Raw genomic sequence first — 15,000 nt, 5'->3', positions numbered from 1 at the left:
CCGTACTGTGCATTCATTCAGTCAGTCACTGCGCACTGCTGTCACCCTTACTGAAGGATTCTGAATTTTTATCAGTTCTTGGTGTTATTTCCCACCCTAAGTTTGCCTTATTTTGGAACTCTCTCAGAAAGCTAGATATTGCTCACAAGCTTTCAGTAAAACCAGTGCGATTTTCATCTCTCTCTTATAAAGATATTGCTTCATTGCTTCGATGTCGACAGTAATCCGTTTATTTTTCTGACCAAAATACTCAAAATTGTAATGACCTTTTTCCCTGGGAGTGGCAGTTAAGATTTTTATTTTTACCAGGATATGCCCCAAATGGTTATCTCGCAGAGAATCCATTTTGGTAAGGAACTAGTTCTATTCTTAGTAGGGCCTGGCCCTTCGGAGTTCCAGTATGCTACTCATTTTTAAGAGATTTTGTATCCGTATTCTGTCGTGTGTCAGAATCCTTCATTCATCTAGTAGTGTTCTGGGAGTTAACGGAATATATGCGTATATAATTTACAAGTATATGTATGTATGTATGTATATATATATATATATATATATATATATATATATACATGTGTATATATATATATATATATATATATATATATATATATATATATATATATATATATATATATATATATATATATATATATAATATATTTTGTCTGGATTTAAAGTATTTTTTACCTCAGGCTGGTTTTCTCTCATACACATATGAAATAAATGTCTGTAAATTTAGATTTATATTATAATAAGAATAAAGACAGTAATCACGGTGCTGTTAGTGACAGCAGAAAACATATTAAGATTAGTGAAAGAATTCGAGTAATTCTTAGGCATGGTTTTTACTGAGGTTGAATCTAAAGGAAAATCAGTTCAGTTTTGGGTAAAAGATTATTTTCTAACCCCATTGAATAATAATAATAATAATAATAATAATAATAATAATAATAATAATAATAATAATAATAATAATAATAATAATACCAGGTGCCTTAGAACACAGCCCGAGTTGTATTGGAAACGAAATCTAGCTCGGCCGTTCCAGTAGTTTATGCTGGGTACCATACGTGATTGCTTCTTATGGTGGGGGGAGGGTGTTAGGCGTCTTCCACATTCTTGGTGCTTTTGTTTAATATTTCGAAGCCATATTTTTGACATTTTTAAAAGTTATTAAAGGTCAAAACAGTTATACATATGACTCCACAAGAAATGTAGTAAAAAGTAAAAATGAAAACAGCAATAGTGCACCAGTGCTTGCTGGTGGCTTCTACCGAAGTACACAAGCAAAATACATAAGTTATCAGTACTTACTGCTTTTATAAATGCATTTTGAGATTTTGTTGACATTTTAACTTTTCGTGTTGGTTGGCAAACAGGTTAAGCGAAGACAACGAGCAGGGAGGAGTAAGAAAGAGTGTGACGAACGAGGAATGTAGAAAGAGAGAGAGTGTGTGTGTTTTGAAGATCTGTAATGCCACTGCTTATTGGCCGATAAGGAACCAGAGAGGGTGGAGAATCCCTGGCACGGATCTGTGATAGTCGTGATAACAAGGAAAGTGAACAGCTCAATCTTCATCTTCTTCTTCTTCTGTTCCCCATCTTCTTCCGCTGCTGCAGTATATGTTATCGTTTGTTATGACAGAACTCATTCGCGGTAACAGGTAACAGCAACAACAACAACATTATAATAATAATAATAACTGGAACCGTAGCGATACATAGTATGTGATATCTCGCTCTCCATATTATCTGCTCCTTCCGTATGTGTCATCTCCAGCGGCGAGGAGAGCCCTCCTGGTGACGATGGTGGTGATGTTCGTGGTGAAAGCGATGGTGAGATATGGGTGAAGAAGACCTGTAATCAGAGACCGACAGTTTTTTGTAGATAGTGAAGTAAGACTTACTGTAGACCTAAGGACCAAACAGACGAAACATGCTGGAGTGAGGAAGGCCGCCCAGGGGAGAAGACGCCTAAGAGAGAGAGACGGGAGTTGTTGCCGTCTCTCGTTCGCCCTTTTTCGAGGGCCCCTTTTCTCTCGAAAAGTTCCCTGACAACTTCTGCTCAAAATGACCGAAGAAATGTCGGTCGCCACCGTGGACGGGGCCATGCAGCAACAGCAGCAGCAGCAGCAGCAGCAGCAGCAACAGCAACAGCCTGGTGCAGGTGGGGGAGGGGGAGGAGGTGGCGGAGGAGGAGGGGGGTGGGGGCCAGGGAGGAGGGGGAGGAGGTGGCACGATCCACTCCTCGGACACCCTGACCTTAGACACCCCGCCGACGGCCCCGCCCTCCGACTCCTCGCACCACCACCAGCAGCACCACTACCGGCAGTCGGGGTCTCACCTGAGCTATGTCTCCGATAAGATGGACCTGAGAACCCCCGACGCCATCAAGGAGAAGGAGGGTTTGGATGAGCGCATGGAAAGGAGTGTGAGTGGGTTGAGTGGCCGGGTGCCGTCCATGCCCCAAGGGATGGCGGGCGTCGTCGTGCCCTATGATCCCGAGTGTGGCTGTATCGCTCCCATTCCTCCGTACCCGACCAACGCCAAGTAAGTCCTTTGCCTCATCCCCTCGTCATGATCAGGAGGAAGGAGGAGGAGGGTCATGAAGTCACTTGAGTACTATAGTAGTCTTTGGTCTGGTGGGACAAGTGTTGTGGCCTCAGTGAAATGCTGTGTGTCTGAGTAGAGCTAGATCTGAGTAGGTGTGGATGGAGTAGCCGGTGAAACACTCAGTTTGTGTGCAACTCACATTCAGGTTGATTCCCTGCATTTGTTTTTTTTTTATTGATCTCTTGCATGGCAGGTGTGTACATGAATGTATGCCTTGGCGCGCGTGTGTGTTTCCTTGATCAGCAGGCCTGAAGGTAAGTTCATGAGAATGAGACACGCCTAGCAACCCAGTGGCAATTTTTCCGAGTATTTTGCATTTTCAAAAGACCCCACTGAACCTACCTCTCAGATTATTTGTATATATACACTTTTCATGCATGACTTACTGCATCCGAGCATTTGTATACAGCTTGCAGGCGTTCTGATATTTCCCTAGTGTTTGCCTCATTATCCAGACTTGACTCACATTTCCCTCACTGTGAACGAGTATATGCCGATTCACCTAAGACCCTTTGAACTTTGCTGCGGTGGAGTTCAAATGTATATTGATGCTGCTTTCTTTATGATCGTTAACTTGAATCCAGGCCAGACTTTTTCTTCTTCTTCTTCTAATTTTTCATTCTCTTCTGCTTCTGATTGTGGGACGAAACGCTTCCTTGAACTGTTTTCTTCACTCTTCGCTTTTCTCTTTGCTTCCTTTATTCTCGTCTCTCTTCACGCCACTTTTTCGTCATTTTTACGATTTAGTATACTGTCCAGAGTGAGTCATCAAAATTTGCCAGAATTTTTTTCCCGAAGTTACTTAAAAGCCACGCACTTTTAGCGGCCCCTCTGTTTTCATAAAAATTCCTCTAGTCTTAGAAAATTAAGTAGATGTGTGGTGAAACTGAACATCTGCCTCTTTTAAGCAGGTTTAAATGCATTCTTATTCCTATCCCAATCAAACTTCGTCTAGCAGAACACAGTAGAATTCTGAATATTTTTGCCCAGGATTTTTACTTTTTTTATTTGATTATATTAATCACTGGTTTTCTTATCAGATTTTTCCAGTCCATTAAACGGAATTAAATAATTATACCTCTTAGGTATGCACATAATTAGTGTAAAAAACCTTCCTCAAAAACCTCTCCTCGCTAAACCCCGTGAGATAACATTTAGTTGAACCGTAGTTCTTAGTATTACCCCTTGTGATCAAACCTGGTATCGTTTGTTTTCCTCCAATATTCTTCCTTTCCCTGTAATGTCCTTGCTTTCAATTTACGGTAAAAGCAAAGTCTTTTATTGGTATCATTAATGCTTGTATTAAATGTATTTGGAATACGGATTCTGTGACAGTAGCATTGTACATTTATTTTCAGGAAAAAAAAAAAATCGAGACAGTTCTATGTTTTGGCTGTATTTATGCCTTTTCCTCGTTTTATAGCTGTCTTTTGTTTTTGTTTTTTTTTTTGGTTAACTAGTGTAAGTCTCCCAGTGTATATAAGAATTACAAAATGAAAGCTTTGTTTTAGTCCAGGCGTCTAAACTAGTGGTTAATGCTGATATATTTGCCATCTTTTTTGGATTAAGGAAAATTATGTTTCTGATGGATAAATAAATTTCATCTAACTGTAGGTCATTTTCTGTGTTGTTATAATGATGAGTTTGATGGATTATTGTAATGCAAGATGTGATAAAGTATGTTACGTGATTGTAAGTTTGAGGGTGAATGTGATTTCAATTATGACGAGAGTCACGTGAGTGGCGCTTGCGAACTGAATCGTGTGAGAGTTGCGGTTCCTTACACTACGAATCTGAAGCAAGGACACGGTTCCATTCAGATGTCAGTCGGACAGAAACGAGTGAGACGGATAAATGAGGACTTTTGACAGCTTTTAAAACACTCCCTGAAGGTCATACAATATCCAGGGTTATCAGTCGGTGGTCTTTTCACCTTCGTGAAAGCGGTGTGTTTGTTTACAATCAGTTCCCCGAAAGGCTCTTCTTTCGAATGGGAAGGCCCGGAACTGTCGGAGGACTTCCTCCCAAACAAGTGGAACTGCCTCGTGAAATCTGTTGCTCTTCCCTGTGCTTGTTGGATAATGTTTTGACTCTGGATTTTATTGATGCGCAGACTTACACTTTTATTCTCTGTTTTTACTTATTATGTTTCATCTTTTTTCAAAAGAGGCACTCTTAGTTTTGGGCTCATTGCCAATGTGTATGTCTGTTCTCTTGGACGTGAAAAAAAATTGGCATAATAGATTTTGTGATGTATAAACAAGTGTAAAAACTGACGTAATACCAATTGCATCCGGCCAAAGTCATTGTCATGTCTGCCATTCATGATCCTGGATCAACAGAATAGCCCGAAGGTCCTCTGCTATGATAAGACTTCCATCGCATATTTCGCAGAGTGACTCAACTGAAAAACAGAATCCTAAGAAAATTTCAAAACAGCCAGCCGTCTGGTTCATGCCATCTACGACTACTGCTGAAAGCTCTTTCGGTTCATGAAACTGTGAGATTAGTCGAAAATCATTTTGATTCCGGTTTTGCGATATTTGGCGTTCTAGAGGAATGCGAACAATGTCAAAATAGATTCAATAATGCTATTAAATACTGTCTGGCTTCTTCTATACACTCATTCATGGTTCGTCTTTTGCGATCTTTGCCTCCGTTTTTTCTCAGTATTTATCAGAGCATCAGATTCAGCCAAAGAAACAGGAGGTTTCGTCGTCTTTCGTCCTCAGGATCCACGATGTGAAGCCGTTTGTTAGTTTAGGATCGTTTAACTTGACGCAGCTCTTGACTGCATTCAACTTATCAAATTACCTTTGAAATTAGAAGCTGAATTACAACTTAAGTAGCTTGTTTAGTTCAAGTTATGATCGAAACTTCAAGGCCATTCCCCTGTCACGGCGGGCTGACACCATTCCATAGATGTTTGTTCTAGATACCTGTGTAGAGGTCTTGTCCTTGGTTTACTGCTTTGCAAGATAAGTGTGAAACTGTCCGCTAAGAATGAGATCGAATAAAATAAAATAAAACAGTTTTCGATATTTCTTGATTTGTCAAGTGCCATATATTCGGCATATTCGTATAAACTAGTATGCAACATTGAATAAACCTGTATTTGCCTTAGTCGACCACACGTTACGAAGTTACCGTCTTTAATGCCTGAATAATTCAGAAGTTTTTCCGCTGTATTCTGAAACCTCGACTTGACCTGACAGAAAGTTTAAAGGTCACGACAGTTGAATTACCAGCTAGCTCCATTCCATAGTGGTGGACTTGGGTAGTTTCACGAACCTGGCCATTAATGGTTTGTTGACGATAGTTTTGGTTGGAAAATTCGTGTGTTTTAAATCATTTCATAACAGAAATTTTTTTTTTTTTCTGGAACTTCAGAGGACCTTTTTGGAGGAGCTCCGTATCTTTGATTCAGTGTTTTTATGCCTTTTCATGTATTGTTCACAATTGCAGTTGATAGGTTGCCAAGTTATTGCTGGTATTTTGTTAAAATCGTTTTAAAAGTTGAACTACTATGGAATGGTGTCATGACTCGCTCTCATTACGAAAATGAAAGGGATACGGTCGTGTTTTATCTCAACGTAAAATGCGCTCTCTACAGATGTAGGAATTAAAGATGGAGAGAGAGAGAGAGAGAGAGAGATAGAGAGAGAGAGAGAGAGAGAGAGAGAGAGAGAGAGAGAGAGAGAGAGAGAGAGAGAATGTTTGGTCTGCAAGTTGTTTTATCTTTATTGTAACTATCTACAATTATATATATATATATATATATATATATATATATATATATATATATATATATATATATATATATATATATATATATATATATATATATATATATATATATATGACAGTGTATGAAGAGTTTGTCAAGCAACAAGTGATTAGCAGGCTTTCTCTCGTCTTTCCAGAACTTCGACCTTCATCACCTTGAGTTTGCTGTATGCCACATTATTAGTGGTGGTGTGTCTTGGCTTCGTGTTGTCCGAGGTACTGACGCACAATGTACCTTTATACTACTATGAGGTAAGGACCACTCTTTTGCAGTTTGTGATAGTGTTTCAAGACTCCCTTCCACGTGTGAACTCTTCCAGGTATCTTTTCCTAAAACGCCTACCAGTTCCTTTTTGTCTTCATATTCTCCTTCTTCCATCTGACTGTCCACCCTCTCTGACAATTGCTTCACAGTGCAACAGTGAGGTTTCCCTCCTGTTACACCTTTCAAACCTCCTTACTGTCAATGTCCCTGTCAGCGCCGAATGACCTCGTAGGTCCCAGGCCTAAATTCTTTATTCTAATCTATATTCCAAGTTCCTTTATGGAGAGTCATCTTATTTCCCATTTATTTGTATTATTACTCGTTATTATTTTAATAGCATTAAGTCAACAATAATGAAAGATGAGTTTTGATTGGGGACGAGTTCGTATTGGCCTTTTATAAAAAATAATAAACAAGGGTCTCCTCATTCGTGATATCTAATCATTTTGTAACACTGGAAACCAGGGCGTTTTTGGTATTTTAATGTTATCAGACCGTGAAATAAACGGTAGAGGATTCTTGTCCATTATTTTGTTAGCAAATATTGGAGCATGTCATGTGGAATAAAAATGTATTGAAGAAATAAATTGCACTGGGCAATAAAAATGTAACTTACCTCAGTTTTGTCGCAGTAATTAGTCACCGGAATGAAAAACCTTCAAGTTACGACGAAACCGAATCGCGATTATTTTCGATGAATATTGTTTATTATTTCGTAATTCTAAATCTTTGTATGTTATAGGAAAAATACTCATATGAATCTAAACTTAAGACTAGTGAACAATATCCAGATGAGTTAGCGCTTCGTAGAATTATGGGCGACTCTTCAAAGGAGCTCTACATAATTTCTTTTAGTCGAGAACTGAGAGAGGCCTCGGGAAGTGAATCATTTGGCCGGAACCTCTGGGGAAAAATTTTGGAAAGAGTTCCCAGTTTTTATGGCTTTCTAAGGCGTTTTACAAACGGACGATGAAAAAAAAAACTCCTTTGAGAAATAGATTTTAGGAACAGGTTTAAATAAAAAAAAAAAAAGGGTTCTCTAAAAAGGATTTTGGAAGAAGCGATGGAAAATATAAAATCAGAGGAAAATTACAAAGTATAACGTACAGAACGATGCATATTATATGTATTTATACATATGTATATATAAAGCTATATCTATCTATCTGGATATATATACATACGTATATATATATATATATACACACACATAAAATGCTACCTTTTACAGTGTTGAAAGCGGAATTTCTAGAAGATTAGTCCAAAAGCGTTCTTTCGAACTAACAAAGGAACCCGGGAACTGCCACAGAAATCTCCCAAAGACGAAACCTTAAAATCAGTAAATAAAAAAACTGACGATAGCATCGTCAGAAAACAACCTTTTTAAAGTTCTGTCACACCATTTAGCTTGGAAGGTTTTTGAAACATGGGATTTTTTGGACAAATATCTAGGAGCGCACTTTACGGAAGAAAACAGCCCGTATGACTAAAATGACGCTCTTGAATCATTGGAAATTCGTATGTTCTTAATTTTTAATTATGTTTAGTGTTATATAACGTGTTGATACCCTCCACACTAAAGTCTGAAAATTATGGACAGTCTTAAACTTTTGAAGGTAATGCCTTGGTTTTAGCATCGGCCAGGAAACTGGTGCCCATATAATCGTAGCTACAATGGCTTGTATGAGAAAGCCCCCCTTTTTTTTTTCCCCCTAAAATATTAAATATTGTGATTTTAATTGTACAAGTAAAATATTCGAATGGGAAAGAAAGTCAAAATTTTGAAGTTTGATGCAATAAAACAATTTTTTTTTTTTTTTTTTACTTTTACCAGTTTTCCAGGCAAACAGCTTTTAAGCCGTTTATCTCTTGAGTTTCCTTAGTACCTGCAATAAGTTTTCTCTTTGTATGAATAATTTAAGTAAAGTTTATGTGCCATATGATGTAGAAACCGAGGGATTGATGGCTGCTACAAAGAAACTCATGTCACTGTAAGAAAAGTAATGTAAATGGACTATAGTTCTCTCTGGAAGAGAGCAGGGGGAAATAAGTAAAGAAATGTAGAAAATTATGTCAGTGGGCTTTAGTTCTCTCTGGAAAAGAAGTATGGAAAAAGACAAAGTACTTGGCAATCAGGAAGTGACTGCAATGAAGCTTTGAAGCCCTGATCAGGCCTCTTGAACTTCGATTCAAAACCACTGCACAGTATCTGCTGATTGGGATTCCTTTGCCGAACACAGTCGAGGAAAACAATCCTTCAGTCAAGAAGATCTTGGAAGGAGTAAGCCTAATTATGGAATTGAAGTATATCCCTACAGGGTCTGTTAGAATTCTTGTAGGCCCATCAAGAATCATTCCTTGTAAGATATCGTCTGTATTTTTAATAGAACGGGGAACAATTTCAGTTTCTGAACAAGAAACTTCGCAAATGTGATGCTAATGTCATTTTTAACAACAATGGAAACCTGCTTCACAAATCTTGTTGAATCTTGAACGTCACACTGATTATGTTCTGCTTGATGCATGAAATAATATGATTATCCAGCTCGTACCAACCTTGTTCTGTAGTGCGGTTTTTTGCCGTGTGTCGTAGAAGCATAGTGATTTTAGCGATAGGTACTTCTATTTGTTCTCTGTCCACAAAAATTTATAGTACTTGTTCCAGACAACTTATTTTAAAGATACACCAGTTTTACTTTAGAAACAATAAACTGCATTTATTGTCCAGTGTATGTGACCCAGAATGTATAGAAGCATCCCACACCTCGACTATGTAGGGGGAAGTCACTTTTAGGAACTTTGCGAAGGTGTTTGTCTTGTAGTTGTCCCTTTATTCACACAAACACACACACACACACACACACACAGCTAAAAATCTTATGTGTATGGTTACCTAAACGGCTGTGTTTTGAGATACGCGTATGAGGTGTTATCAGCGTTGAATCAACAGAGGTGTTACAGAATACATGCAGTCGATACATCAAGTGTTTTGTTGAATCAGGCAGATTGTAGGTGTCGAAATCAGTTCACAGTGTTTGATTAAATTCACTTTTCATTGAATCTGTGTTTCGTGACAGTACAGATTTAACAATTAGTGGTTGTTTGGTAGTGAGAATTAATTGATGTTACTGACTGTTATACAATATTCGTTGTTCCTTTTATACAGAAACAACACTTTGAAAGGAAAAATAATTTACAGCAAATTATCATCCTATGAAGAAAATGCTGTTAGGGTTGATCAAATTTATCAAAAGATGAAGAAGAGATTATACGAGAGACTCGTGACAGTGAAGTGGCGGAATATAACGCGGTTTTGAATATATATATATATATATATATATATATATATATATATATATATATATATGTGTGTGTGTGTGTGTGTGTGTGTGTGTGTGTGTGTGTGTGTGTGTGTGTGTGTGTGTGTGTGCGCGCGCACTGGCTTTCTACGCTACTTGAAACAACAACCGTCACACTGGGAAGCCGAAATCTAATGAATATACAGCAGCGAATTAAAGACAGTTATAAAGATACACTTGAAATTACCACTTCTAATCAGTATGTGTACACCATTAACAGAAGTGTAAAGAAACACTGAGAAAAAGGCAAGGACGGCGTAGAGAGAGAATGAAAATATTAGTAAAATGGGGTAGAGAAATCCGCATTGATCAATGAAGACGAACATTATTATCTGCTGGTCCACGGCAGTTTTTACAAGTTTCCTCTTCAGTGCTTTTTGAATGTGAATTCTCGTGTACCCGAGAAACTCGCCTGAGTTGAATTGCGTAAACGTACAACGTCTGATCCCCCTTTTCTGCCAAATTTGCAATATAGCTTTTAAAGAAGGGGGTAGAACTTTATGCAGTTCCTCGTTAGGCGAGTCGATAGAGTTGTGGGCTAGCACTCGCTAAGCCCGAGTTCGAGTCCCCGGCGGGCTAATGATGAATTAGAGGAATTTGTTTCTGGTGATAGAAAGTAACCAATTGGCTAAGTAACCAATTGGTTCTTAGCCACGTAAAATAAGTGTAATCCTTCGGGCCAGTCCTCTCTAGGAGAACTGTTAATCAGTTCAGTGGTCTGGTAAAACTAACGTATACTTAACATTAAAACTTTATGTTTGGCTTTAGGAAGAGTAAACGTCAAAGTACAGTATTGTATCGGTTGAACTTGTGTAGCTAATGTGATAAAATCACAGTGGATGTTTGCGTCTGTACCACTTTTACGCATTTTGACATATAATTTAATCAACATTGTTAATTAAATATGTCCAGATATCTTTCAAGCTACATTTACCGAGAATTCTTCTGTTTGCGCCATAAAATGGTAATTTCAGTAGTTTTGAACGGATTCTAGTTCGGTAACAAAATGAGTCTAGTATCTCAAGGCTTGTTGTATGTAAAATTCCCAAAGTAAAGCCTTTGTTGTAATGTGATTGTCATCAAAGCATGGAATTTACCTCATCTTCGACTTAAATATAAGTTTGAAAAAGTTTGGAAACTTCACATTCGTACGCTTGTGGGACGTAGCTTGTGCGGGCATATTTAGGCCTATTATTTCGGTGTCTTTCCGACAAACTGTTTTCAGAAGAGGAGCTTCGTCTTTCCCAAAATATCATCCCTGATGGTAGCCAGAACTTCCAGTTTCAAGGTCCTAGCTTGCTGTCCAGTGCTCGTCTACGTTGTATGACTCGCATTGATTTTTCTGTCTGCCCAAGTAAAGGTCGTTTCATGCATGAATGGAGGTGTCTTTATGGGATCTGTGTCTGCGTGGATCTTGGTAGACACATTACATCTGTAGGCTAAAACTGTCATGTTTATAGACGCCTTCATTATTCTTGTTTGTTCGTCAGTAATTTCTCATCTTTTCTGGAAAACTGTATTCGTGGAATTTGCATTAGGTGCAGTTACATGTTCTCTCTCTCTCTCTCTCTCTCTCTCTCTCTCTCTCTCTCTCTCTCTCAGAAACACACGTTTTGTCAAAGTGAAGGGAGCGCAGATGCACCCAGCTCTCCAGCCAGTGTTAGTGCCGATGGGAATTATGTCTGTTACCACGCTGGAGTCGTATGTATTCTAGTGATCATTAAAACAAAAACAAAAAAAAAATCCCCCCACCTCCACCACCACCAACGAGAGAGAAAGCCAGGTTTTGATTCCCTTCGACGCGAATTTTGTCACGTTTCATTAAATCCCGTTATGCATTTGTTGACATAAACTTTGTACTGAGCAATTGACAGTTGGCTGTAGCGGGACCTAGCTAGGGTGGAGAAGGGTATGAAGTCTGCGAACTCATCCCAAGACTTACAGAAAGTAGGAGGGCAGCGTCTCTCTTGTAAGGGAAAATGCAGAACGTAATTCTTTTCTTGGATGTAGTAATAGTTATGGACATCACAAATTACAGGTTCACAGTATAAATGAACCCTCCTTTTTCGATGTTCTTCATTTATTCCCTTAGTAAAAGGATACGGATTTCTTTTGCAAACTCAATGGGCAGCCAAGAGAAACACACAGCAAATGAGAAGCCCATAACCAGGTGGTGTCAAGGAGATTGGTGAACCTTACGAAGAGACAGTTAATCTGGTTTTTGTTGCCCCAAATATCATCGGATCCTCAGTCACTGACTTGAACAAGATAAATTAAACACCCGGAAATATTGAAATACCACGTTGCAGGAAATACGTTGAATCTTTTGTCTGTTTCACTACAAATGTCACACCGGTGATCTCTTAAGATTCACCAAAACACTGCCATTTTCTTTAGTACAAGCAGTACTACCAAGTACAGTATAAACCTGGGTGCATCACAAAGTCTTTATTGGAAGATGATTTAGCTTTAAGAGTCAGATGCTCAAGGCTACGTCAGTCAAGTCGCAGAGGCCAGAATCCAGATAAATTTGCGTTTATCTTTTTGTTTTCTGTTTCAAAGAAGACGGACGCTCAACCCTGTGGCTTAGCCGGCGCCTAATGAACTCCGTATCCTTTAATTGCTTACAATTAAGAAATTCTTGGAAAAGCCGTACACCTGTTTGAAAAATGAGAAAGATACTGCCGTTAATACAACACTTTTTTCTCCCTTTATGTATATATATATAATAATCTTTGGAGATTTAATTGCAGCATTACCAGGTAACGCGTAGCTAACATTTAAATATGTGGTTGCTCAGTAGAGCTTCCCAAGCCCCAGACTAATTGCTGTCCACTACCTGAAGTGACCAGCGCATACGGGAGTAGCACAACGAAAATTGAAGTGCCGTCTCTTTCGTTCAGGCATCGAGACCAACTTCCAATGGATTTAGTAGGTAGACTCTTTTAGCTTCCAGTTCCCCGATGTGACGTCAGTTATTATTTGTTGTGGGCCATTTTTATTATTGCTTGTTATTCTGTATTTTAATTTCTATATATCATATTTAATTTATCAGTCCATGACTGCTCATTCATAAGAGCTTGCTAGCTATGGGTAACTACAAACAAAAGACCACATTGCAAATTTTTTTGTATTTTAGTAATAAAGTTGTAAATGAAACTAAATATCTGAAGCAAATGATCACCGCTGTTCTAAAGTCTCCGTGTTTGAGAACTTCGCAAATGTAGGTATCATAGTATCATGCTTGATGCCCCCCGTAGGGGTTAATGCCGTCAATGCACCTCACGGGATGCACAGTAGGCATTACTAAAGGTTCTTTGCAGCGCATCCTCGGCCCCTAGCTGCACCCCTTTCATGCCTTTTACTGTACCTTCATTCATATTATCTTTCTTACATCTTGCTATCCACCCTCTCCTGACAATTATGTCATATCGCCACTATGAGGTTTTCATCCTGTTACACCTTTCAAACTTACCTACTCTCAATTCCCTTTCCAGCGCTGACTGACCTCATAGGTCCCAGTGCTTGGCTTTTGGCCCAAACTCTACATTCCGTACTTCATGGCAGAAGAATACTGACAGCAAACTGAATGGTAATTCAATCAGGTTACTGAGATTGTTAAAATCCCAAGCAATCAGTTCACGTTCATTCCGTTATGTCATGAGAAGAGAGCTGAGAATGGAGATCTCCCTGATGCCAAAAAGGAAGTGGTTCTTTCAACAATATAACAGCGGGATTTGCACTGACAAAGAGACCGATGATTCTTCTCAAGCCAATAATTACTGGCTTGGATGACGCGACCTCCTGAGTTGCATGCTTGCGAGGACTGCGGAACTGATCCAAGTGAGAGGGGGGGATTAAGATTTCTTTTGATTGCTTCAGAGATTGGGGAAGTTTAAGTATTTGGGACAAAATCAGCGAATCGAGATTTTTACTGCTGCTTGAAGTACAAATCTCTCCCCGTTAACGTTTTTTTCCAAAATATCCACGACTGCTGTTCATAGAAGTTGCCACAAATTCTTTTTGCATCCATAAGGTACTCATTACTCCTTTGCTCAAATCTTTATCCATGGAAAGTCCAGCTTCCACATTTCACCAGAGTCCTAGAATCATTAGGTTGCTTCTGTAATCAGCTATGAGCACCCCCTCTTTTCTCCCCAAATATTTCATAGTTGTTCGTCAGTACTTATATATGGGTAAATGTTGGCTTGAAACTACTGCTTTTTAGGCAGATCTCTACCCTACGTATCACTACAAATTGTTCCCATGCGGTTTTATTCATGGTACCATGTCGTCAACTTTTAGGTCTCAGTTGAGGTGAACCGCGCATAAATTACAGTGCAACATAAATATGTGAAAATTCAGTTGAGGAAACGAATGTCGTGTAAAAAAAAAGTGTAATTATATTACACACATTACACTCGATCTAAACCTAATCTGTTAACAAAACAAACAGAGAATTAAATATTCGTTTCCTGCTTCAAAAATTGTGAAGATTATGAAAGTCCTTGTCTGACAAGAGGGTGTGGAAAAAAATAATTTTATTTTCTGTCATCTACGAAAAGTCCCTTAGATGCTTCAGCAAACGAATAACTGACCTGGCAAAATGGGGACATGATTTTAGTTAGCAATTTCTTTTTGCCAAACTGAAGAATGTTTTTCCTACCAGATGCCCATCTGGTGTCAGAGGAATACTTATAATGAGAATGTATGCCTGTGTCACATTCATTACTTGCACTACATAGCATTTGCTTCTGGTGCGTATCTTTTCCTTCAGTTGATTTTATCAAATTTTAGTCAATATGAATGCGTGAATTTTTGATGACAATTCATGATAAAATATGAAAATTCTAGGAACATCTTATCCGAGCCATATAGTTGAAGAATGTCTCAACTTTTAAGATTAAGGGACTTCCTTCGTATTCATTCACCTACCTTTTAGATATTTGTGAATGATATGGTAGTCAGTGACACGAT

The 15,000-nt window shown here is 38.6% G+C and overlaps 1 protein-coding gene across 16 annotated transcripts in view; it reads left to right on the top strand.

Annotated features, from left to right (window-relative positions):
* OtopLa (Otopetrin-like a) overlaps positions 1–15,000 on the top strand; it is a 491,407-nt gene that overhangs the window by 421,746 nt on the left and 54,661 nt on the right. For all 16 annotated transcript variants that reach the window (XM_067124085.1, XM_067124087.1, XM_067124076.1 and 13 more), the window contains exon 4: positions 6,537–6,651. In XM_067124085.1, the coding sequence (XP_066980186.1) occupies positions 6,537–6,651 (115 nt within the window). The remainder of the gene's footprint in view (positions 1–6,536; positions 6,652–15,000) is intronic.

The sequence above is a fragment of the Macrobrachium rosenbergii genome, chromosome 22 (genome assembly GCF_040412425.1).
Source record: "Macrobrachium rosenbergii isolate ZJJX-2024 chromosome 22, ASM4041242v1, whole genome shotgun sequence".
Lineage (NCBI taxonomy): Eukaryota > Metazoa > Arthropoda > Malacostraca > Decapoda > Palaemonidae > Macrobrachium > Macrobrachium rosenbergii.
The sequence above is the reverse complement of the archived record's forward strand: the minus strand, read 5'-3'. Positions and strand labels throughout refer to the sequence as shown.